This window comes from Nymphaea colorata, chromosome 10 (genome assembly GCF_008831285.2).
Source record: "Nymphaea colorata isolate Beijing-Zhang1983 chromosome 10, ASM883128v2, whole genome shotgun sequence".
NCBI lineage: Eukaryota > Viridiplantae > Streptophyta > Magnoliopsida > Nymphaeales > Nymphaeaceae > Nymphaea > Nymphaea colorata.
The window spans coordinates 9,018,403-9,044,943 of NC_045147.1; the positions used below are offsets into that span (position 1 = coordinate 9,018,403).

The 26,541-nt window shown below is 36.8% G+C and overlaps 1 protein-coding gene across 4 annotated transcripts; it reads right to left on the reverse strand.

The window, feature by feature from the left end:
• Positions 1–3,813: 3,813 nt before the first annotated feature.
• On the reverse strand, positions 3,814–7,284 carry LOC116261795 (biogenesis of lysosome-related organelles complex 1 subunit 1). Of its 4 annotated transcripts, none has more exons than XM_031640655.2 (3): positions 6,898–7,284; positions 5,595–5,818; positions 3,814–4,064 (listed from the first exon to the last, which is right to left on the reverse strand). In XM_031640655.2, exons 1-3 carry the CDS (start codon positions 7,004–7,006, stop codon positions 3,978–3,980), a joined length of 420 nt encoding a protein of 139 aa, XP_031496515.1. In that variant the 5' UTR covers positions 7,007–7,284; the 3' UTR covers positions 3,814–3,977. The 4 variants fall into 4 exon arrangements, with proteins under 4 accessions (XP_031496515.1, XP_031496517.1, XP_031496514.1 ...); XM_031640657.2 differs by having other exon boundaries at positions 3,814–4,067; positions 5,595–5,755; positions 6,898–7,280; XM_031640654.2 differs by having other exon boundaries at positions 3,814–4,067; positions 6,898–7,279.
• Between the last annotated feature and the right edge of the window lie 19,257 nt (positions 7,285–26,541).

Consider the following 26,541-nt stretch of genomic DNA (forward strand, 5'->3'; position numbering starts at 1 on the left):
TCCAAGGTCAATTTTTTGAGTTTCGTCGGCAGAAAAGATTTTGAAAAATAATGACAGAAAATTGAATTTTAAAGCGATTGTTGGGTGATCTAGCTAAAACAGTCTATTGCTAAAACAGTTGACGGGTACAGGTCTAAATCAGCGATCGTTGCACCTCTCAATCTGGATTGCCCAACATGGCCTTAGTCATGCTTAATCACCCTTGACACAACTTTTCCCTCTCCCTAATGCATATTAATGTAGATTTAATAAGAGGACAGACCAAGACGCACGCATGCACTGCTGATCTTGCTTCACAAAGCAGCTGAACAATCCACAGATATACATTCACGTAAAGCCTTAAAGATGATATGGCATACCATATGAGAACTGAAACATGGCAAGCCCTCCAAGCTGGATATTCCTAAACTCTAGTGTCTCCTACAGCAAGAACTACCACCAATTATCACAGAAGCTTCATGATTAAAAAGAAAAGTGCCAATAAAAAATTTTAAAAGAGGAATTCTCTCTCTCTCTCTCTCTCTCTCTCTCTCTCTCTCTCTCTCTGGAGACAGAGCTTATACCTTAGACTACGGAAAAAAACACCCTCTGTTTGCATCTGATTAGACACCGGATTTTCCTTTTAGATGCACAAAAGTTCCGGTCCCTAACAATTGCCCCAGTTCGGCATCATGTCAACAAGCCTGAGTGTTCTGATACCCTTTTACCAATGATATCCCTCAAAAAAACCGTTTAACACTTTGTAAGACACATACTAGAAGTCAACTACAACTTCACCTACCATAAAAGAACCACATGAGATCTTCCAAGATAACTGCAGATTGATCATAAATTCATAAAGTAGCGACAAAATTAATAAGACCATACAAAACATTTTCCAAGTCATGAAGCAGAACACAACGTTAGCAATGATGACCACATGGGTTTCGCATGGGATGGCTTGCGGAGCTTTCATGGCATGTTGTGCGCCTCCAAGAGCTCAGATGGTTTAGAAGGTGGTAAATCCAGTAGTGCATGGAGGGGAGACAGAATGCCAAAAGGCTCTGCAAAAGGTCCGGTCCCATGAGAAGCATAATGGAATATTGAGGAGGAAGCAAGCATGGTGCTAACTTGCGTTGTATGGACTTGTACCACAGGCAATAACTGCTTTCATGATTTAGACGACCTGCTTGCAGCAGTAGGCCAATTGATGGATGGCCCCAAGTGACATGCAAAAATCTTTTGTAGCTCCAAACAGCAATATCGAGCAAGAAGCAAAAAATGAAAAAAATTATGGTGGAATAAAATTACCGATTGAGGTCCACGGTCTAGGCTGTCCATGCTGCTATGGTGCAATATAGAAGATGAATTCCTTTTGCCCTTACTGCAGATGAAGTTCTTCCATGCATATTGCTACAAGGCAATGGCAAATGAAACTGTTCTCTACACCCTTACACCCATCCACCAAAGACTGTCTTCCCATAATAGATGAAAAAACTGGGAGGGGGCAGCTTTTTGCATTTCAACCATATGCCGTCAATCAAACATTTCTAAAACAGGGTTTTGGAGTTCTAAAACAGGGTTTCCAAGACAAAACGAATTCTAGGGTGTCATCCAAGGACAACATATGTCATCCAAACATTCCTAAAACAAGGTTTCAAAGGAAACCCCCCATTCTAGGGTGTCATCTAAGGGCAGCATTCATGGGGTTTTGAAAATCAGGTTTGCACTTTTTAAAACCCAATTTATGTTTGGATAACCAAAAATGGGCTTTAGAGGTACTTTCAAAAATCATTTCAGCTGAATGATGGTTGATAGTTGGTTTCTAGTTAGCTGAATGATAGTTGATAGTTAGTTAATGGTTAGTTAAGCAAAGATAGTTGATAGTTGGTTTACGGTTAGTTAAACAAAGCACTTGCCCAATTGCCAAAGGAAGCAATCAAGAGTACGTGACACCCCCATGAATATAGAAATTTGTCGCAAGTGTTAGAACAAATATACATATATGTAAAGCATGAGGGCAGTGAAGCCTTGCCACCCAGAATAATACAATTGAAAGCTCAAATTCAACAAAGAACCATACAAAATTGTGTGAAAAACCCAACGTCACACATTTAAAGGGAATGCCTTAAGAACTATCACAACAAAATCAATGAACATCACAAAGACATGAAAATGGCCTCCATAGAGCAACAACTTCAGCATAAAAAGAAGGTTTTCCCATCAACATGCCTCTAGTATTTGATAATCATGTACATCTCACCATGATTAGGTTTGAAAACGAGCCGAGCCCAAGCTGACACAGCTTGAGCTCAGCTCAGCTAGGCTCAACTCACAAAACCTTGAGCTCGAGCTCATCTTGAACTCAACCGTAGCTCCATTCAATAAACCACTGTATTTTACGTCAACTTCAGCTCGACTCATCGAATTCGTTTAAACAAGATGCAGCTTGTCTCAAGCATGTTCATACAAGCTCGAGCTCGATAAAGCTCGATTAAATGAGATCTACAAGCATTATATAGGGAACTGCATTGCTGAACATAAATCAACAATTCATATCAGAACCTCATAAATATTCAAAACCAAAAAATTTATTCCAAGGTACTGAACATAAATCAACAATTCATATCAGAACCTCATAAATATTCAAAACCAAAAAATGTATTCCAATGTACCATTCAGTGTCAAGAGTTGTGCTCATGGTTTACAGGTATTGACAACAATGACGGCTTTTGGCATCAGATGGTGGCAATAATAATAGCTGGTTTGAGCTGAGGAAGCACGGCTCACGAAACCACTCATAGACTAATGTCCTCATTGAGATTCTGATATCTGTTTAGCCACATACAAGCATGGCGAATACTCTTGGTTGACAACAGTGGAAAATGACTGAGATGGCTTGAGGCCAGGCTTGGAGGGCAACTGACAGCGGGATATGTCTGAAAGTCTGCTTTAGATGTAGCCTCTATGCTTCAAACCATGCAATGCTCACGTGATAGCTTCTTTCGTTTCCGTATTGTGTCTATTTCGCCCGTAAATATCTTTTTTGGAAATAAAAGCAAGAGGACTCCTCCATCACCGTTGATTCGGCAGAACTATAAGCGCTCTTAAAGAATTTATAAATCACAAGGCCAAACAATTGTGTGAAGATAATAAAAGCCCACGTCCCATGAAAATCAAACAGATAATTCATAAATTTTGTTCTTCAAATCAATTCAAGTGCCCAAAGGGCCCGCTTGGCAATAAGAACAAGTTATTACTGTTCTATGAACTTGCCCCAGAAATTGGGGAAAGTTTATAAGACAGTGTATTATAATAATTCATGAATTTATCACAAGTTTTGAGTTAGATTCATGGAGAGTAACAACTTGCTTTGGCTCCCAAACAAGCCAAAAAGATAAAATTACACACCCATGTCATTCTGTGCACTAGGGTGTTGGGAGAGAATGAGGACGATCCTAACTTCCAGCCCTCTGCAAGAAATTAATGCCCTACCAAGAAATGAACTGGGTTGGTCTTCCAGTAATGAAAATCATTAAAACATGCTTGAATGGTGGAGAAAATAGTCCGAGACAAACCATTTTGTCTCCCCATGCACCCTCCATACAAACATGTGCAAGATGTCAAAAGCTTCTTTTCTTGGTAAGGCGCACACCTTGGGGGCGACGGAAAAAAGCCAGAGGGCCATTGCACGATGCCCGTCTCACGACCAAGGGTAGTGAGATGAAGCATCAACCTCCCCAGCTTCTAAAGCACCTTTGTTAACGAACCAAACAGTGAGAGCCAGAAAAGATGTTTGGACCAAATATATGAATATTCTTGCTTAGTCAAATATTCATTACCAGCAACAATTCAGATAACTTATTATCTTGATAAACAAAGACAGCCGCAGAAAAGAATGGAATGTATGTGATAGAGGAGCTTCCCTCATTGTATATTTGCCACCACTTACACTCGATATGGTACATAGCAGAAAAAATATGAGGAGTCTTCCACTTTCATGAATTACATATTTTTTTTAATGCAGCATTGATGCTTTTACATTCATAATCCATTGTCTTCATCCAGTTTTCGAAGTCCCCAATCTCCTGCACATTAGACAATCTTCTAAGTTGCTCATATCTAACTAGGCAATAAATAGCAGTAAGAATTGCTAGCTGACACAAATTAATCTTTCTAATGTATTATTAAGTACCCTTCGGGGTGGTGTATCTTGTTATACCTCGCCCCTTCATCACAAGCAATAAGAAAGTACGTCCACATTTGTATCAGATCATAACCAAACACTAAGCAGTCAAAATGTCACTATGTACTGCTAGTACAAGTTTTCTAAGAGGAACCTAGGAGAGAAAATAGCAAACCTAATCCATGCTTCAATGTAAAACGGCCTAAAAAGGGAAAGCCTACCTAGTCTACTCCCATGTCTGCAGCCAGGATAGCAGCCTCCAAGGAAGGTGTGCTTCAAAATATGTGTTGGTGATTACTATTCATAAAGTTGCTTACCTTTTCTCTGCTATTAAGAAGTGATCACCTCACAATGGTTTACTATAGTCATATACTGGATCTCTTAAATGGAACTGAGAAAAGTGTTTCCCTCCCTGACTTTGGTTGCACACAAATCATTGCTAGCATTTTAAAATTTTATTCAGTCAAAATGTATTTTTACTAAAGGTCATTTATTTACAAGTGCTTAAGGATGAACATAAAGTTAAGACATACTGTTGACTTTATATGCCATCATATATCACATGGGTGTGCCAGCAGCATAGAAGGTTTGTTGTCGTCTACCTGTTGCAACTCTGTCAACCTGAATGTAAGATTAGACATTGTGCAGGATTAACAGCTAGGTGCACTATACCATGCCAAAAATGGTAAAACTGCTGTTTCAATACTTTGTTCTCCAACCGTCAACATATTATCCTGAACGATTTGCCTGCTTATTAGTAACTGACTTTTATTTGATCGGAGACATGCCAACTTTTGGCATCCAGTCAGGTTATTTAAATTTTAATCCAGGTGTCAATAATCTAGAAAATAGAAACTAAAAAAGTTATTGTGTCTACAACCATAAACATATGGACTAAATAAGCTTAGGAGGAGAGTAGCTCTCAGCTGCACTGCCAGTTTCTAATTTCATATCAACTAAACAGTTAGAGAAAAATTCTGCACTTAGCACCTCATCCTTACTGCCAGATACAATTGATTCATGTACTACGTGATACACATGACCATTAGTAAGTAAGTAAAGTATCATTACAAAGTAAAAGACCATCGAACAAAAATGAGACTCCTAGTGATCACATGAATGCTCCAAAAACGTGCCACAGGAATGGGCAGTGAATCCTAATGCCCATGAGACTCCTAACAGAAGCATTTGTGAAAAGTTCATTAAGTACACTTGAACATTCATGGAATACCAAACCATCTGAGATGTGACGAAATAAAGTATTGCCCTTGAAAATATGTGCCCTTGATTATATGCAGATCTCACAGCATCAAACTAAAAGTGGAGCTCAATGTCACTTGTATGTGTATTCTTAAATGTAAAAAAGGTGAATCTAGCAATAACATGAAATAATACCAATATGGAAGCATTTAATCAAGAACTGTATTACCTTTAATATTGAGTTCATTGAGTGCGAAGTGGCAAGCCATTGATTGGTTTGCTTCAAATATCTCGCGACAGTAACTGCTAATGCACGTATCTCAGCTTCAATGAGCTTTTCGTTTGTGAAAGACACTTGCACTCCTCCATTGACAGTGTCCAATAGAAGTTCTGAAACACGTTGAGCGGCACGTAAGGCAGCCTTTGTAGACTTTTCTGGGAAACAGAGGACATCTAAATCAACCAGCTAAACAAGTTAAAAACTTAAAGTATCTATATAGTTGTCACAATAAAACTGCAACGTATGTTGAGTACAAAAGTTACACAAGTGGCACATGGCGTGTATCAAGGACCCAACTCCCAAGTTAACTACACATTACAGTTAAGCGCATGGTAATGAAGTTCAACATTGCATAATCATTGACACTTCACCAGCATGGACACTCAAATCATAAATATAGCAACCTCATTTACTTCTTTGTCCAGCACAGTCATGAGTCGCATCATCTAAAATATAAACTCCGTGTATGTCGACAAATGATTTAAGTTCCTGACTTTTAAGGGTTCAATATGATTAGAAAAGACACAAGCACCGTCCTTCTCTTTGAGAGAACCTCACGGACTACAGGTCTCTCTTTCCTCATCATAATAGCTGTTACTTAAGGCAACCGTCATTCAACATGGCCAAACTCAACCCACTCTTTGTATCAATCATTTCTCCAAACCTAAGATGTGGAGATCAAGATTCTTCGTCAAAACAAAGAAAATTAATTGCCTAGCCAGAAAACCAACAAGTTCAAAAGGTCTTGCTAATCTCATTTTTTGCGTTGATGAAGCTGCATCAAAATGGTTTACTTGGTCCACATTCAGACCGCACCTCAAATGGGGTGACTGATGCTCGGAAGACCCACCAAGTCTTTCCTCTAGTAAAGATCATGGTCCTCCAGAAAGTGCCCATTTTATTTCAAGGAAGGGGGATATCAGAACTCACAACGTATTAGCTATCCCAACACCATTTGATTCTTCTTTTCTTACTAATCTATCACGGAGTAAATCATAAACTATAGCAACAAAACTGATCAAACTATCCAAGGCAAGTGTTCGGGTTAATGAAGAAGCCACATGAATAACAATTCGCCGTGGCAGCAGATAAAAAACTCGGTTCCCCTACGCAATTGAATAAGGGAGTATTTTGTTGACCTTGGTCCTTCCTTTTCGTCTTAAATATCTTGGCGGAAGGACGAAAAGTTGAAACGAGAAGATCATGTCAGACAGGTAGTCGACCCGGAAAGGACAAGAAAAGAAAGATCAACCTGCGTTCTCACGGATGAGGTTGGTGTTCTGATGGTAATCTTCAACCAGGCGCAGCAGATATACCTCCAGGCTCCCGCGTCTTTCCTCCATCTCCATTTGCTGCTGCATTCCTACCGGACAAAAGGCACGCCAGATTCTTCAGCGACCCACGGTTTTTCCTGAGCTCACGCAGAAAAACCAACTCGATCAGCTTCCCGTGGTATGTGATTACCACTTTTGTCGAACTTAGGACGCGAAAAGGAGAAGGTGCCCCAAGTCACACAGGGAAAGGACGCGGAAAGGGGAAGGTGCCCCAAGTCACACGACGAAACCAGGTTGTGTGGAAGCCTGATTTTCTAATCCAGGTTTGAGAACCTGGGTTGTTTGTTTTGACGACAATGGAAAACATGTTTTTACTTTATATTAATGTAGTTGGTGTTCCGATGATAAAAGCGAGGTTTTCATTTGAAGCTTCTAGAATTAATTGATTTCAACTTTCCGCTGCAGTCTGCCGGGGTTATACTCAGGAACAACCTTTCTAAAAAAAATTTATATAATTTATATGTAAAATTTTAAAAATTTCTCTTGTATAAAATTTTTAAAAAATAATATTTTAACTTTTGTCAAAATTTAAAAACTTTAATTTAATCCCTCGTAAAAAATTTCTGCTTCACCCCTGATTATATTAACAAAAAATATGATTATATACAAGGTACAAAAACGAATTAAAGGAACCGATTCTCAGCAAGGAAGCGTGCTCTAAAATAACTTTGACCCTAAAGGGCAGGGCTTTAAAAGCAGGGAAATAACATGTGCTGATGGATTAGTACTGTTAAAATGCAGGAGCTTATCAATGCAGAGGAGTCCATTGCGGTGCTTAAAATTCTTGTGATGCGGTTCCTCCGTCACTTGGGGCCATGCTGAGAGTAACATCATTAGCAAAGTCGAGTGCTATACCTCCGATTTCCATCCTCTTTTAAAGTTGTTGTCCTTCCATTTCTGAATGGAGCAGAGAACATCCTCCCCCAAAGGCATGCCTCTCTCAAATTTGCTATCCAGCCATTTCCATATTCTTCTATTCCATGCACATGTTAGGGAAAGATGAGACATTGTTTCTTTAGACTTCTTCCAAAGAATGCATTGGTTTGCCAAAGCTGTGCGCTGCTTCTTGGACTTTTAAGCGTGAACAATCGGCTTCACGCTGCTAGAAAACTGAACCAAATAGCACTAGGAGGAAACTTAGAGGCCCATAGATAAGTGTTCCAATCCGTCCAAGGGCAGTGCTCCCTGATACGTTCATAGATTTCTTTGCAAGAGAGCAAAGAGGCATTAGTTTCATCCAACAAGAGCCAATCTGCCATGCCATTAAGCTGTAGGCCCTTCATCAATTGGTTTATTCATGCAATGTAGTTGCTTGAGCATTCGCTTGAAAAAACTCCGCCATTGAATCGTCTAGGTGACTATCAATGTTCCCAATATCATCACCACTAAGCAGCAAATAAAAAAAACCCAGCCCAAGAGTCATACCAGAACTTTATCCAGCTGCCATCACCTAATTTCCAATTAACCCTGTGACTTATATCAGACCAGGCCTAAATTATAGCCTTCCAAGAGGCCGATCGATGGGAAAACCTATTGGATAGTGGCCCTGAGCCCTATCCCCACATCTCGTAACTGCGAGTGGCCCCACTCACAGTTACATGATATTCTTGCTAAACTGTTTTACAAATAAAGATTTTATCGAATAAAATCAACAGATTTACATCAGAAAATAAAAGGATTTACTTTACCTCCGAACATCTCTCTGGCCCTAACCATGGTTGGGCTTCGGGATATCATGGGAGGCAATCTATAAATAGGATTGCACACGAGCCGAGTCGAGCTCGAGCTCGGCTCGACTCATGTTTAGTCAGCTCGAGCTCGACTCGAGCTCGACACGAGCTTCACAGCTTCAGCTCGAGCTCGACTCGAGTGACTGTCTTTGAGCTTGAGCGGCTCGTTTAAACTCGCTAATGCCTTCCTTTTTCACTGCAATCGAGGGCTATGCATGGGACGACGTGGGAGGAGGAAAGGCAGCATATTGGGAAAAGAGAAAAAGGAAAGGAAATGACGACTTAGGGAGGAGAAAAGGAGAAAAAGGGGGGTGTTGGGAAAAGAGAAAAAGGGAAGGAAAAAATAATGAGTGGTGAGGGAAGAGAAACATGGCTCAGTGGGAGAACAGAGGGAAAAAAAGGAGGGAAATTAGAAAATTTAAAAACGAGTTTAACTTTCAGCTAATTGATTTAATATAATAAGTCGAGTCGAGTTTAAACGAGTCGAGTTCTTGCAACTTGAACTCGACACGTTTATTGATTTGAGTTTAACTTTCAGCTCGAACTCGACTCGTTTATAAATGGGTCGAGCTCGACCGAGCTTTTGCAAGCGAGTTCGAGTCGAGCCCGAGTTGGCTCGACTCGTTGTGCAGCCCTATCTATAAATGCCTAGCTAAACTCTAACTTAGGGTTTAATCAAATGATTACCCTAGCCTGCGCCTCCCAAAAGCAAACCCGGGAATAAAATTCTCTGATTCGTTTTCTTTTTCTTCTACTTCTTTCTTTTGCTCCTTTCTTTTAGTCGGTGTTGCTACTGCCTCTTCAAACGCAAACTAGAGACACCACTGGTGAACCTGCCACGCAAACATAAAGTGGCCGTTCTGCTGCTGTCACTCCAACATTGGTATCAGAGTGAGGTTTCTCAAATTCTAGTAGGTCCAATCTGACTCCTGTGATGCCTATAATAAAAACTGCCTGCGCAAGCATGTATATCCTTAGTTTATCATGATGTTTTAAGTTCATGCATACCAAATAGGAAAACATGCTGGATAAAACTAAACTCAATGTATGAAGCATGCTAGTTCGTACATATTCGGAGCTCCTTTCAAATGTTATATTTAATTATGTGCTTTGTTATGTAAGTCGAAAAACTATACCATTGAATCCTAAGGAAACAAAGAACATAGTTGACCTCTAGACCTGAGCATGAATGTTTGTCGGGAACAACAAATCTTCACCCTCTAGTCGATGGTTCTGATTGATCTGTAAGAACCTAGATGGAAGGCTCAGACATTCAGAACCACGAAAGAACCTCCACAAGGGGAAGAAATAGCCCTATCGAGGATTCTATTAGAAGGTTTCGAAAGAAAAAATAAAATAAATATTAGAACCCTCATCAAGGGTCTGGCCTGGAAGCACACACAAGTATGAGAGAAGGAGATCACCTCTGCCGGTTTTCTTTTTTGGCTTGATCGGAGACTCTGTTGTCGCTTCGTTGAGGCCAACTGCTGGTTCATCCGCCACACTGAACCCAAGAAGTTGTCGCTTGCTGGACGAAACTCCAGTTGTTTTTTTTTTTGCTTGACCCAAGCAATATTAGAAAGGGTTCATTGTTTCCGCTTCCTCTAAGTCTGCGGATCCACTGCTGCTATTTTTTCTGGTAGACCCATATTTCTCGGCTTGTCCTCTGTCACTATTGACAAAGAGTATGTTGTAGACCTATGCCAAAGAGCAGTGCGTAGGTTGACTGTGTTCGCTGCTGCTCTGGGCATCTGTTTCTTTTGCAGTGACGACCCAGTCCAAGCGTAGAGGGTTTGAGAACGTCTGGTACTCAGCAGGACATCTTCCACACCACAACAACAGAGAGTTCCTTTTTTTGAGAGGCGTTGGAGCTCATTGGTCGCACCTCCAAACATTGCCCCAAACCCTTGCAGAGACGGTTTCGCAGAACCTGCTATTTGCCGACCACTGTTCTATGGTCCTTCTCACAGTAGCAGTGGAGAGACACACTCTGGTCGGTCCTCTTCCTTGCGATGGTAGTAGAGTTTTCCGGCCATCCTCCACACAGTGGCCAAGAAGCATTTTTTAGTCGTCTCCTTGTGCTGGTAGCAGCGTCTCCCTTGTGTTGGTAGCAGTAGCAGTGTCTTCCTCGCGGCGTGAGCAGAGGCACGCTACTTGCAGAGGCAGCCGAGCAAAGAGGAAGACGGTTGGCCAAACCCTAGCACAGTAGAGCTCTCGGGAGAGGAGAGAGAAGGAAAACTAAAAAATGCAAAAAACTCTGCTCGAGGTGTATTTATACTCAAATTTAGAAAATTACAATTTTAGTCCACCTTACTAGCAAAATTTTCAAAAACATTGTCACATCTTTTAGAAATTAATGTCACAGTGTTTTTGCTAAAAACTTTTTCAGAAAAAGGCTTGCGAAATTTATTTTAGTGAAAAACCAGGATTTTATATGAAATTGCATAGAGATACCCTCTGATTTGTTAAAAATTGCTAAAAGAGGCAAAAATAGTTTTGATAGTAAAAGAGGAAATTCACGTACTAAAATTTAAAATTGAGATCGCCTTGCTTCTAAGTAATGTTTTAGAATATAGTTGGAGATTTCCTAACATGATATTATTTATGTTGCGTGTAACTAAACGGTGATTTAAATCTCCTCCTTGTCGTTCTTGACTTGCCTTTAAAGATTTAAACTTCAGAAATGACTTCTAGAGTGGGAGCCTCAAAATTGGCCAAGACCGAGAAACTCAATAGAACCAACTTCCATGCATGGAAGCATAGAATTATGTTGGCATTGACTCTGAGAGGCTGATATATATAATTAACAAGTCATTTCCCACTTTAGGAGACAAACCTATAGATGAGGAAAGGAGAACATATGAGGCCTTTGAGACTGATGACTTGATGGCTAAATTCATCATGTTAGCGTTCAAAGAAGATGACCTGATCAGGGTGTTTGAGGACTATTCAACAACCAAGGAGATGTTTGACGCTATCTTCTCTAAATACAACACCTTTACCATGATGCACGTCCAGTTAATTCTAGAACAGTATAATTCATATAAAATGAAAGAGTCAGATAGAGTGGTTGATCATGTTAACAAGATGTTTGTCATGGCTAATGACCTAGCCATAGTAAAAAATGTGATACCTAACAACATGTAGATCTATATAATCCTGAATAGTCTACCTCCTTCCTGGAATATGGCAGTCACTGCACTGAATCTCCAATTTGATACTCTAACTTTAGAGAAGCTTTCCACATAGTTAGCTATTCAACAATAACGTTTAGCCAAGAGAAATGGTGAAGAATTAATGACAGTCCAAGATAAACTTGCAAGTAGTCATGTGTCTATAAGACCCAAACAATTTAAAGAAAAAAACGATAGCAAGTTTAAGGGCAATTTTGTACGTACTCGGAGAACTCAAGGAACTGTAGTAAAATGCTACAAATGCAGAAAGTTTGACATATCAAGAAGAACTGCAGGTCAAAATTCCTGAACAAAACAGACAACAATGGTCAAGACAACAACAACAACAGGAGGAAATATCAAGGAGACTCAACAGAAAAGTCATTTGTGTAGTGTCTAAATGTTTATTTACAGATGGAGATCTGACTAGTTGGTGGGTTGATTCACGTGCTACTCATCACATAGCAAAGACCAAAGAAAGCATGATTCGTATGGAAAACCTAAGTTCGAGAGTTCAAAAGGTCTACATGGGAAGGAACCTAGTGTTTGTAACCAAAATGCCATTCTTAATAAAGTTTTGTACGCTCATCCATGAGGAGGAACCTAAGGTCTGTCCCTACTTTAATTAAAAAAGGTTTTGAAGGCCATTTTGTTCAAGAGAAAGTCACAGTCAGAGTCCAAACACATAGTGGCAAGTTATATTTCATAACATTCATTGATGACTTCTCAAGATTTAGTCATATTTACCTGATCCAATACAAGTATGAAGCACTTAATAAATTCAAGGAATATAAAACAAAAGTCGAGAAACAACTTAAAAAATATATCAAGGTTGTAATGTTAGATTCGAGGTGATGAGCATACATCAAATGAGTTCCTCGAATATTGTAAATACCCTGGAATTAATAGGCAAACATCAATGCCTAGAACACCACAACAAAATGGTGTCAGCTAGATGTGTAACAGAACCCTCTTAAACATAGTAAGATCCATGTTGGCAGGTGTACAATTACCCAAAGTATTTTAGGGTGAAGCTGTGCTAACGCTATGTACACAATAAATCAAGTGCCCTGTAAAGCAGTCTCAACCACCCCTTATGAGAGACAGACTGGTATGAAACCAGATCTGAGACATCTCAGAAGATAGAGATCTATAGTACATGTGAAAATTCTAGATCCAAAAATTGATAAACTACATAATAGATCAGTAAGATGTGTGTTTATTGGATATCCAAAAGGATCTAAAGGCTACAAATTACATCACTAGACTATGAGACTTATAGAAAGTAGGGATGTAAAGTTCTTAAAAGAACTCAATAACAATGACAATAATCCAATAGGAGATCATAACGATCTATTGATGATCTGATTTATTCAGAAGATCAGTCTGACAATGAACCGTCCACGGAACAGCTTGGTAATGAACCAATTGAACTTGAATCGTCTGAGGAACAGTCTAGCAATGAAACCGACTAGAGAATAGTTTGGTAATGACCTCATCTTCTTAGACTTTGTCAATCCATAAAAGACCTAGAGCTCCTCCCTCATATTTGACTAATTCATAGGTTTATTTAGTAGAGGAGCTATGTTATTTAACATATATTAATGAAATGTCCAACAATCTGACGTATGATGAAGCAGTAAACTCGCACAAGTCGTCAAATTAGGTAAATACTATGGATGAAGAAATCGAATCCATATAAAAGAATAAAGTCTGAGAACTAGCAGATCTTCTTAAGGATAGAAGACCTATTGGGTGTAAATGGGTACTAAAGAAAAAATATAAGGCTGGATTAGTCGAGAAGTTTAAAATAAGACTGGTGGCGAAAGGTTTTTCCCAAAAGAAAGGAATTGATTATTTAGAAACATATTCACCGGTTGCAAAATTTACATCAATTAGAATTATTCTAGCTATCAAAGTTTTCTATGACTTGGATATCTGTCAAATAGATGTGAAGACTGCTTTTCTGAATGATGAATTAAAGGAAACCATATATATGGCTCAACCACAAGGATACGTCAACAAACAAAATGAAGACAAAGTTTTTAAGTTGAAAAAAATTGCTGAACGGTTTGAAGCAGTCTTCTAGACAATAGTATTTTGTCTTTTATAAGGCAATCACAGAGCTTGGGTATGTAGCAAATTAGCTAGATCACTATATATATGTTTGGAAAAAATGGAAGTCTATTTTGCATCCTATCACTATATATCACAAACATTTTATTGACTGAAAATGATAACAATATGATAATCAAAATAAAGACCTAGCTCAACAAGAACTTTGAAATAAAGGACATGGGTGAGACATCCCATATACTAGAAATAAAGATCACTCGAGATAGAGACTCGATAATTCTAAGTTTGAGTGAAGAATGATATATTGATTATATCTTAAAGAAGTTTCACTAAAACTAGGCATCAGGCCAACCGGCCCGGCCCGGCTGGATTAAATTTAAAAATATATATTTTTAATATAAAATAATATATAAATATAATTAATTATAATAAATATATATATATATATATATATAATTCTTTGGGATTGCTGAATCATAGAAGAGTGATGAATATATTATCTAAAGCAACAGAACCATCATAGTATTTTTTTTGTTCCTACGAGGAGAAGGGTGGTAAATGGATCATCCAACGATTATCGGGCCCGAATCGGGCTTATCGGGCCCACCCGAGCTGACCTAATAATGAGTTGGGCTGGGCCGGGTACCATTTTCTCGGGCCCAAGCTTGGGCCCGACTCGAGCAGGGTACCAGGTACCCGGCAGCGACCCAGCCCGGTGCCCAGCCTTAAGTTTCACATGGAAAATTGAAAACTATTGGAACTTCCATTGCTAAAGGAGAAAATCTATGTAGAAGTGATTGTTCCAGCGAAGGACAATAGAAATCAAATATTCCATATGCTTAGGCTGTTGGCAATTTAATGTATCTAATGCTTTGTTCAAGACCATACATAAGCTTTCTTATCAGTCCGGTGAGTCGTTATCAAAGTAATTCTGGTGAGAAGGTGGTGCGATAGCCTAGTCTATAAGAAACAGAGATGTGTTGCTCAGCACACACAAGAAGCAAAGTATGTAGCATATATTGTTACAACTACCTCTACTATATGGATAAATCAGTTCCTAAAAGATATGAAATTGGACCTTGATTGTGAACTAGTTTAACTATAATGTGATAATCAGACAACGATATCTATTATGAAAAATAAAGTTGTAATCTCAAAGAGTAAACATATAATAGTGAAATACTATTATGTTTATAAAATGATTGAAAAAAATGAAATCTTAGTTGATTACATGCCTACCAAAGATATGGTAGTTGATCTCTTAACTAAGGAATAATAGAATATTTGTTTACCATACATGTAGCCCTTATGGGGTTAAGATATATTTGAAAGATTGCGATGGAAAACCATTGAATGGAAAACCTCGCTATAAACCTTCAACAAAATTCAAGTTATGATGGATAAACCAATTATGAAAAACCACGTAACTAAATAATGAGAAAACCCACACATAGTGGAAGCAAACTGACGGTCTCATAACCATGTGGGAGATGTTGGATAGTCGCCTTGAGTCCTATTCCCACATCTCGTAACTGCAAGTGGGCCCACTCATAGTTACGAGATAATCTTGCTAAATTGTTTTACAAATAAAGATTTTATTGGATAAAATCAAGAGATTTACATCAAAAAATAAAAAGATTTACTTTACCTCCAAACTTCTCTCTAGCCCTCACCGCTACTAGGCTTCGGGGAATCTTGGAAGGGGATCTATAAATGCCAGTTGAACTCTTAACTTAGCGTTTATTCGAATGATTATCCTAGCCTGTGCCTCCCAAAAGCAAACCCAAGAATAACATTCTTTGCTTCATTTTCATTTTCTTCTACTTCTTTCTTTCTTTCGCTCCTTTCCATTAGTCGGTGTTGCTGCTGCTTCTTCACGTGCAAACTACGCTGTTGGTGAACCTGTTGTGCTAGCACATAGTGGATCAAGGGCACCGTTCCGCTGCTATTACTCCAACAAGATCAACTTGGGAGCCATAGGCTGTTACTCCTTAAATACTTCTCCTCACCATCTCCACGCAGGTAATGCCTCATAGAGAGCTTTAAGCCCCACTTAAACATCATAACCCTATTGAGAGTACATATGTTACCCCACTTAAACATCATAACCCTATTGAGAGTACATATGTTACCTCACTCACCAGACCATCATTTCTAATCGAGATCCCAAGTTTACTTTTGATTTTGGAAGGCATTATAGAAAACATTAGACAAAAATGCTTGAATGAGCTCCATCTTCCACCTATAGACAAATAGCCAAATATAGGGAACTAGCCAAATAGCGAGAACCATCCTAGCTCTTTAAGTTGTGATCAAGACGTTCTCATTAGAATGGATGGATGTTTGGCATAAGCATGTGTAACTGGTTGAATTTGCATATTATAGCAGCTACCATTTGAATACCAGTATGGCATGTTTAAGGGCATTATAGGGATGAGTCAGTTATTGTGTGTTGGGCAAAAGTTGATGAATAAAAATTAGAAGATCCATTGGTTGGTTTGTGTGTTAGGCAAAAGGTTGATGAATGAAAATTAGAAGATCCATTGGTCATATAACAGTAGAAAAAGTGAGAATCATCAACCACAAATTAGCAGTATCTCAAAATCATAAGAAATGTTATGCATATCAAATGCTATGGCAGCTATCATTTGATGTGGTAACCATGTCTTCCTTTCAGGTATCATGCCTAGCAAAGTGCATCTTCAAATTTGGAAAGAAGGAAAAATTCAATTCTAGCTATGCGGGCCCATTTCAAATACTAGAAAGGATTAGAGCAACTAAATGCACGATAGCCCTACCTCCCCAATGCTCTCATATCTACAATATGTTTCATATATCAAAGCTAAGAAAGTGTGTGCTTGATCCCAGCCATGTAATTCATTTGAAGATTTAGAAGTATAGGAAAACCTCTCATATGAGGAAAAGCCTATATGCTAATAAATGAGTATGAATAGACATTTCACACCAAAGACATACCACTGGTGAAGGTTGAGTGGCAATGCCATAGTAACAAGGATAGTATCTAGAACTATGGCCTAAAATATGGATGAAATACCCCTACTTGTTTGATTATCATTAGTAAATTTTGGGATGAATTATTTTTTATGGGATGAATTATTTTTTATGGGGGGGAAGCTGTCACACCCTGCTTATATGATACATCTTGAACATGTTTTGTTCATAAACTTTGTGGTAGATATAATTGATAATCATAAAAAACCTAATTAACAAAAAGTGAAAATCCTAATTATTAAAATTTAATTCTAACTTGAGGATATAATGAAAATTAATTTGAAACCCCAAATGCAAAAATGTAATTTGGGCCAAGGGATAGATTGAGAATTAGCTTAAAGTTGTGGGGTAAAGTTGGAATAAAAAAAATAGGGATATAGTGGACATTTGATAGAACATGGAGGGTAAAAAGGTAAATCTTGTCTAAGGGAGAGCTAGCTAGATAATTGTTTAAAACAAAAGAGGCTGACATGGAACAAAAACTAATGGGAACACACTTGGTATTTAACTAATTAAGAAGAGCATAAGTGGGAAAATCAGCCAAAAAGAAGATAAATAAATGTACTACTAAGGTGGTTTAACAAGAGTTGTTTTAAATATTTTAATTAGAGGAAAAAGGTTGGGGGTTAGAGTGTGGCCCACCAAGTCATCACTAAATACAGAAAAAAATAATAAGACAGAAGATAGAAGAGGTAAGACGAGTGAGAAAACACAAGTCAAAAACTTGGGGGAAAAAAAGCAAGGAGAAAGGGAAAGAGAGAAAATGTGAGGTGGAGGAGAGGAGAAGACAAGGGGAAGATTTGGGGAAAATAGAAAAAAGAAAGGGAAGGAGAAGAGGAGAAGTCAATGACTTTTAAATATGATCATATTTCTTTAAATAAGTTTTATATTTTTCATGATTCAAAGAGAAATTCAAGTGAGTAGGACAAACTTAAAAAAAAAATTGTAAGTGTTCACCAACCCCTTCTGTAGAAGTATAACGAGCACATAGACTTGGAACTACTCATCAATTTGAATAGCACACTTATTTCAGTTTCACTTTTCAAGCACGGCTTAGTTGGATTAGAGTCTCACTCATTTTAAACTAGAATCCATGAATGCGTCAGTGAAATGGAGCAGTGCTTACCACGAACAGTCATGTGGTATGTTCAATCCTCTTCAAGTAGCACGGTTTTCATGTTCCTCACCTTTGGCAATTGTAAGAATAGAAAGGGCTCTCTAAGGATATGTTAGCTGCCTTGTATAACATTTAGCTGCCTTGTATAACATTCACATCACATAAACTTATGTCACTTTCACATTAACAATATCACTTTTAGTTTGCTTAATCTAATGAAGTTAGCCTTGACCCAACATTGTTAGTAGGAAATATAAGGAAGGTTCTTTGATGTCACATGAATGCATCGGTGAACTATGTGTTTCATGTAACATAACATGATACTCAATTGTACTAGATATGCATATACTTTCTTTGTAGGTACAATGTTGCATGAACATTTTCCCCTGTTCTAAGTTTGCTTGCTTACTTTATTTGAATGGTGTGTGTTTTGTCTGAAATTATGATATGATCAGCTTATTCCTTTATTGATGACATTATCAGTTGCATTGAATTACTAAGATCACTGAATTCTCTGATTGGATTGCATGATCAAGATGATGTGATGAACAGGTCCTTAGACATAGGAATGAATGTACAAAAAGCGTGTGTGATAAGTTGCCTAGAAGTTGGCAATTGATATAGTAGTTATTGGGCTGTTTTTAGCCCATACATATGTTAGAGAGGGTAATGCATCATTGTGAATGACCTTCTATATTATTACATGAGTTAGCAGCTTTTGGTTAAATGATTACCAAACCCACATTATTGAATGATCAGCCGATCTTGTATGCTCAAATGTTTGGCTAGACATGTGTGTGCGTAGGTAGGAGGATAGCATTTGTTAATAGCCTATAACCAGAATTATTTAAAATGATTGTCTCATATTGAATGACTGGACGCCAGTAAACCCACCATAAAAGGGGCGGAGTGGGCGGTGTAGGAATCAGGTATGATAGGTGGACAGCTATGTTGTTGACTGTTTGGGGATAAGGTCTTTAAATGCCTTTCGACAGGCTACTAGATGAGCTCGTCTTTCCTTAGTGACATTAGTGAGAGACATGTTGTTGTAGTAAGAACTATAAGGTCTTTAAATGCCTTTCTACAGGCTACTAGATGAGCTCGTCTTTCCTTAGTGACATTAGTGAGGGACATGTTGTTGCAGTAATGACACTGAACACTTTTGTCATGAGATTGGGTTTCCCCACCACCACATGATCCATAGGTCATGATGCTCCATGTGACCATCATTGCGAACTATAAGATGCAATGGTTGTGAGAGGGACTGTAACAGTCCACAGTAGTGTTTTATTTATCATTACCTATTGATTGCTTGTATGTCTATTTATTTGTTGCATACAATGGATGTCGCAATTATGACTAAATTTGTTGTATAAATAAACTTATAAGCAGTTGATTTATTGTATTTTGTATTGAATGATGCTATGATTGTTAGTATATCATATGTTCTACATGTATCATGGAAAACATGCAAAAATGTTTTACTTCCTTTGAGCTGTGACTATTTCCCACTAATTAATATAGAAATTTGGCCATACTCATAGAAATCGAATTGTTCTTAAATCTATTGCTTTGAAGTTATCACCAGCCAGATGGTGGCACCCATTAGTCGTGGAGTGAGTCCTTGAGCAACGGCTGATACTAGGGGTTAATGCCATATTAGAGCCCCACATTTTTTGCTTCACAAGTTATTTAATGATTTTGTGTTGTTGATGTGACTATGACATATAGAAGTAAAAATGCTAGCATACTTTGATGTATCATTGAATGAAAAATTTGGGCTTTGTGTGGCATACTGTAGATATTTTCTATGACTTTATAGACCGGTATATTTCTTTAACGAGGGCCATGTCATGCGCCCATTCCACATGCAAATTTTATGTTGTTCACATTATAACAATCAGAGCTATATGCCAATTACATAGGCAAACATTGTAGTTATTGTTATTGTACTTCCACTTAGTATAGTATGCGCTATAGATATCAATGCATGAATGGCATCATCACAACTTTGCAAATTAGTGGAAGCAGTGACAACTAAAGCGATAGTTGGAGGGTCATTCCTCATGCTCATCAATAGTGTTAAGGTAATTTTTTTTTCAAAATTTAAAGAATAATGTATATGCTTAGCATGTTACCTAGAAAATAAGATTTTTTAATATGTTTATGATGAGATAGGAACCTATTTTTTTCTATTGTGAATATATCAAGCCATGAGTTGAAGGGCATTTTCTAGCCATTTGCCTATATGTGTTGATGAATTTCCTCTTAAAGTATCAAAATCATGCATGATAAGCAAACCTGAGAAGTGATAAAAGCCCTACAGATAAATAACAAGAAAATGGAGAAGTGGAAATAGTAGAAAACTAATTGATAAGAAGATTTTACTAGTAATATTTAAGGAAAATAAATCCGAATGGTTCCAAATTTTATTATATATTGACCAAATTTCATGGAAACTTGTTTTGGATATGTTATATCTAGGTAGCCCCTTTACGTTTGGAAGTGTTCAATATGGAAATAGTTCATGAGAGATTGTTAGAGTATTTTTTGCATATAGGTGTCTAAGCACTAATGGTTTTGCTTAAATGATGAAGCTTTTAGATAATTATTTGTGTAGATGGTTCTGCTACAACGGTACTGGCGATAGTGACCATGACCTTATTGTTAAGAAAATAGGAAACCATATACAAAAACTAAGAGGAAAATCATTTGAAAAACAAGGCTGCAAGAGGAAACATATTGTATGGATTTTATGATTCCAACAGAAGATGAAAAAGCAATTTTTGAGCCATTACCATAGAGAGATACTATCTTCAAAATCATGTAAAGAATTGACATCTTCAGCACCTATATCGTCAAAACTTATGACAAGGGTGCCAGCTCCTCGACAAATAGTGGTGACTAGTGCGATCAAGAGAGCTCTCTGTGCACCATTGAAGAAAAAACACCACAACGGTGGAGTTGAAGGGATGACATGGCTTCTTGGGGTTCGGCTCAGCCAGACGAGAAGCCAGCGAGTGGTGAGGCAGGGATTGTTGAATTTTCTGTAGCAGTTAGGTGTCTATGATCGGCTCTAAGTCTGCGTAGCACAAGAGGAAGAAGCAGAAAAAAAAAACATGGTTAGGCTAGTTTTCCAAGTTTGCTTCTGGGAGGTGCTGGCTTGGTAATCTCATGATTAACCCTAAGTTTGAGATTAGCTGGCTTTTTATAGACCACCTCCTAGGGTTTCCCGATTTCCCAGCTTATGGTTATGATCTATGAGAGATTGACATAATATTAAAGGTAATGTTAATCTAAATCTTAATTAAAAAAATCTTTTTATTTGGAAATCAGTTTTTTAACATAATCTTGTAACTGCAAGTGGGCCCCCTTGTAGTTACGAGATGTATGGATAGGGCTCAGGGCCACTATCATCTCCTACTTAGCCATGAGACCGCCAATTTTGCTTCCACTATCTATGAGTTTCCTTATTCTTTTGTTACATGGTTTTCCATAATTGGTTTATCCATCGTAACTTGAATTTTGTTCAAGTTTTACAACAAGGTTTTCCTTTCAAATGGCTTTCCATCACAACCTCTCAAATATATTTTAACCCCATATGGGCTACATGCTTGGTAAACAAATCTTCAGTTATTTCCTTAGTTAAGGGATCAGCTACCATATAGTTGGTAGACATGTAATCAACTAAGATTTCATTTTTCTCAATCATTTCATGAATATATTGGCATTTCACCATTATATGTTTACTTTTTGAGCTAACAGCTCCATTTTTCATAAGAGATATCATTGTCTAATCATCACAGTATAGTTGAACTAGTTCATGATCAAGATCTAATTTCATGTCTTTCAAGAACCGATTTATCCATACATCAAAGGTAGTTGTAACATTACATGCTACAGATTCTGCTTCTTGTGTGTTTTGAGCAATACATCTCTATTTCTTACAAGACTAGGCTATCGCTCCTCTTCTAAAGAGAAACACATATTTAAATCTGGATTTGCTATCATCTTTACAACCAGCAAAATATGCATCGGAATAGCCAACTAGAATTAGCTCATCAGCTTGGTATGATAATTTCAATCTTTTTGTTTCTTTAATATACCGAAAAATTCTTTTAATTGTTAGCCAGTGAGTTCAACCAAGATTACTTTGATAACGGCTTCTCAGACTGATAGAAAAGCTTATGTCTGGTCTTGTACAAAGCATTAAATACATTAAATTGCCAACAGTCTGTGCATATAGAATATTTAATTTTTGTTGTCCTTCACCAGGACAATCACTTCTGCTTAAATTTGCTTCTTTAGTTATGAGAGTTCCAATAGGTTCACAGTTTTGTATTTGAAACTTCTTTAAGATACAATCAATATATCGTTCTTAGCTCAGACTTAGGATTTTTAAATCTCTATCTTGAGTGATCTTTATTCATAGTATATATAATGTTTCACCCATATCCTTCATTTCAAAGTTCTCGTTCAGCTAAGTCTTTGTTTTGAGTATCATATTGTTATAATTTTCAGGCAATATAATGACAAAATACAAAAGATACTCTCACTTTTCTAGCTATATATATACTGGTCTAGTTGATTTAATATGTATCCAAACTTTGTTGTTGACTTATGAAAAGCAAAATACCACTGTCTAATTGATTGCTTTAAATCGTGCAGTGATTTATGCAGTTTATATACTTTGTCTTCGTGTTCTTTAGTGACATATCCCTGTGGTTGAGTCATATATATGATTTTCTTTAACTCACCATTCACAAAAATAGTTTTCACATCCATCTCACTAACATCAAAGTCATAGATGTGATTAATGCAAACTTTGCTACCAGCGAATAGGTTTCTAAGTAAACAATTCCTTCTGTTTGAGAAAAGCTTTTGCTATCAGTCTTGTTTTAAATTTTTTGACTGATCCATCAGCTTGATAGTTTTTCTTTAGCACCCATTTACACCAAATGAGTCTTCTATCCTTAGAAAAAACTATTAGTTCACAGACTTTATTCTTTTCTATGAATTTGATTTCCTCATCCATAGCATTTACCCAATCTGGTGATTCATGCATGTTCATGGCTTCCATCATATGTCAACTTGTTGAACATTTCGTCTATATCTGTTAAAGAGCATAACTCCTCTACAAGATATACATAGTAATCACTCAAATATGAATGAGGAGCTCTAGGTCTTTTATGACCTAACAAAGTCTGAGATGATGAGGTACTTGGATCAGTTGGTTCATTATCAGGCTATTCCTCAGATGATTCATGCTCAGTTGATTCATTAGTAAACTGTTCCCAGTCGATTCATTGTCAGGCTGTTCTTCTAAATAAATCATATCATCCAATAGATCAATTCAATCTTCCACTAGAGCATTTTCTTTATTATTGAGTTCTTCTAGGAACTCCACATCACTACTTTCTATAAGTCTCATTGTCAAGTGACATAATTTGTAGCCTTTAGATCATTTTGGATATCCAATAAACATATATCTTACTGATCAGTTATATAGTTTGTTCGTTTTTGAATCTAGAACTTTCACATGTGCTACAGATCCCCATCTCCTAAGATGTCTCAAATTTGGCTTTACATCAATCTATTTCTCATAAGGAGTAGTTGGGACTGCTTTGTAGGGCACTTAGTTTAATGTGTACATAGCCAACTACAAGGTAGGGGCAATTATAACTTGCTCTTTCATTTTTGCTTCATGCTATTTATTTTCAAGTTCAATATCCATGGGAGAGTTTCATTTACATTCTTATTCATAGTAAGAAATGATGTCTAGCTATGAAGAACTACGTAGCAATGTACTTTTTAATGCATTCTTCATGCATGAATCAGATTTTCTAAAAGAAAACCCTTGAATCTATTTTCTAAAGGGACCCCAAGGCCACACACACCCCTTTCAGAAACAGCTAGCTTAAATTGTTTTTAACTACCCACCATGAAAAGATTCTATTGTGAGAGAGTGATTTACATTTGCTGCAATATATATAATTTAATTACCTATTTGGGATGGATGCATTGTTGTGAATGCCATCCACGCTTACACAACAACATTAAGAAACAAGTTTGAACATTAAGTTGATTTATATTTTTGAGTCATTTTGATTTATGCATTTATGATTTAGCTGATTAAGAGTGGTGGTGAAGATTATAAACTAGTTTTCAATCTTCCTATGTAAAAGAACCTAGCTATACACCACCACGATTCATAGGCTAAGTGGTCCCTTGTCAAATATCCCATATATATATATATATATATATATATATATATATATATATATATATATATATATATATATATATATATATATATATATACACACACACACACACACACACACACACATGTATCACCTCTTATTAAAAATCATTTTTCTCTTTTAAAGTTAGGTTGGAACACATATCCAAGCTGATTTTAAAGAAAGATAATTATCATTTTGATCTTCGAAGTTCAAAACTACAAGATTGTTCAATATTTCACTTCAAAATTTTATTTATTCCAGCAATACATGCACAAAAGTACATGCATATTGCTGAAATCAGACCATGACATCATAAAATTTAGCTTCAAACTTCAAAGCTATAGCAATGATGATTTTCAGCTGAAGTGGCAATTTTCCATAAAACTAAAGAAAGTTCTAGTTTCATTCAAGTCGGCATCCTAAAGAGCACTCTAGGAGCTACCAATTTCATTCATGAATTTTCATATTTGTATGGGATTAATCAATATCCCAAAATGCTACATAATCATATTTAAGCAACCCATTTTCATTTCTCCAAAACAGAGAGATCCATATGCTGAAATCATCTACAGAATGGATGAATTTCTTAATTTAAAATTTGAGATTAAACTTGGTTTAAGAAAAGCAAGTTTTTTAAAAACTTCTTGGCATGACTCAATGTGTATATCTAACATGAATGGGAACATGTTCTAAAGAGGAGCACTCCTCTTGCCAATTTACATGCTTAACTCATGAAAGGTTAGATTTGTCATTATTTTCTAAGAAACAAGCTTGTTTAGAATCGATATTTCTAATTTTTAGCTATTTAAAACAGTATAAAATCTGATTGTATGTCAATTTTGAGACAAAGTCGATGTTATCTGCATCTACCATATATTTTGAAAATTGCTTTCAACTTCATTTACACGATTTTCTATTATTTTGAGATTTGAATTCAAGTCTCAAGCATGTGGACTGCATTTCTAACTCTTATGCTTAATAATATGTTAAATATATTTAAAGAAAGTTCTACATTCCAATTTAAAAAAAAAAAAGAAAAGAAATCAATCTTTGTGTATATGGATTGTGAATTGAATTTTTATGTTGAATGGATGTTGAGAGATTATGAGGGAAAGAAAGAATGAATGTTTCATGTAGTTTCTTTTATTTTTTTTTCATACATTCACACACCAAAATCAATTGCACATTCATGCACATTATCTAGAAATTAAGTGATTCTACTTCAAGTTCCAAAAAGTGACCAAGTCATATTGCCAGAATAAAAGTAGAAATCTCATTTAGCTTCAAAAGACAACCCAATCATCATACCCAACTTTGCCAAAATATGTTTGGAAACAACATGCTTTCTAATATTTTGATCATGAGTTCAAAGCTAGAGTTGATGTTGAGCAGCCTTGTTTTCAAATCAATTGCTGCTAGACTTGGTATTACAAGCAAATCCTAGAATCTAGATGATTTTTTTTTGTAACTAAACAACTTAGACTGTAGAGGATGTTAGTAACCATTCACCTCAGAACTTCGAGGATGTTACTTGACACATTGTAAATGATGATATTTGTTGTTAATAGACATCTCATAATTGCAAATTCTAGCATGAACTTGTCATTTGTTTATCCTACTTCTTTGTATTGTTGCTTAATTGGATTACATTGTATAGAAAAATTAAGGATTCATGATTTTCTGCTAAACTTTGAAATGAAATAGAATGTGAAAGGAGAACACTAAAAGTGTTTAATATGTATGCATTGTTGTTGGTACTATTTCAAGTTCATTGCTAAAGCATATTTGCTAACTATCATCTGAAATAGCTAAATTCCCATCATCTTATTTATGTCTGAATGACCATTTTCAAGCTAGCTAGTGGTCGATAGTCAAATCACTAGTTTTAAATTTTTTTGTTTTTGTTTTTTAATAACTTGTGCATGGAATGAAGATAAAACCATTCCCCTTTTGAGAAACCATTTGTTAATGGGCATATTTGTGAGGGATGTGAAGAGAAAAGTAGCACAAGTGATCAGACTTCAGTTTAGGGTCATCATCTCAATGCCAAGAAACATATAGAATAATGTGCAGCTCATTGCTCCACCAATAGGGAAGAGGGAATTAGGGAGAAACCAGCATCCAGCCAATGATGTCTTGAGCAAAACTCAGTTGTAAAGGTACAAACTGATTGGTTTCAGACCAGTTATTATACACCTAAATTCAAATA

Excerpts from the sequence above, each read along its gene's own strand:
- LOC116261795 (XM_031640654.2), bottom strand. The coding sequence starts at position 7,006 with ATGCAGCAGCAAATGGAGATGGAGGAAAGACGCGGGAGCCTGGAGGTA. Across the intron at positions 5,819-6,897 it reads CCTCATCCGTGAGAACGCAG|ATGTCCTCTGTTTCCCAGAA; the intron begins GTTGATCTTTCT and ends TGGTTGATTTAG. Across the intron at positions 4,068-5,594 it reads CAATGAACTCAATATTAAAG|GAGATTGGGGACTTCGAAAA; the intron begins GTAATACAGTTC and ends TCTAATGTGCAG.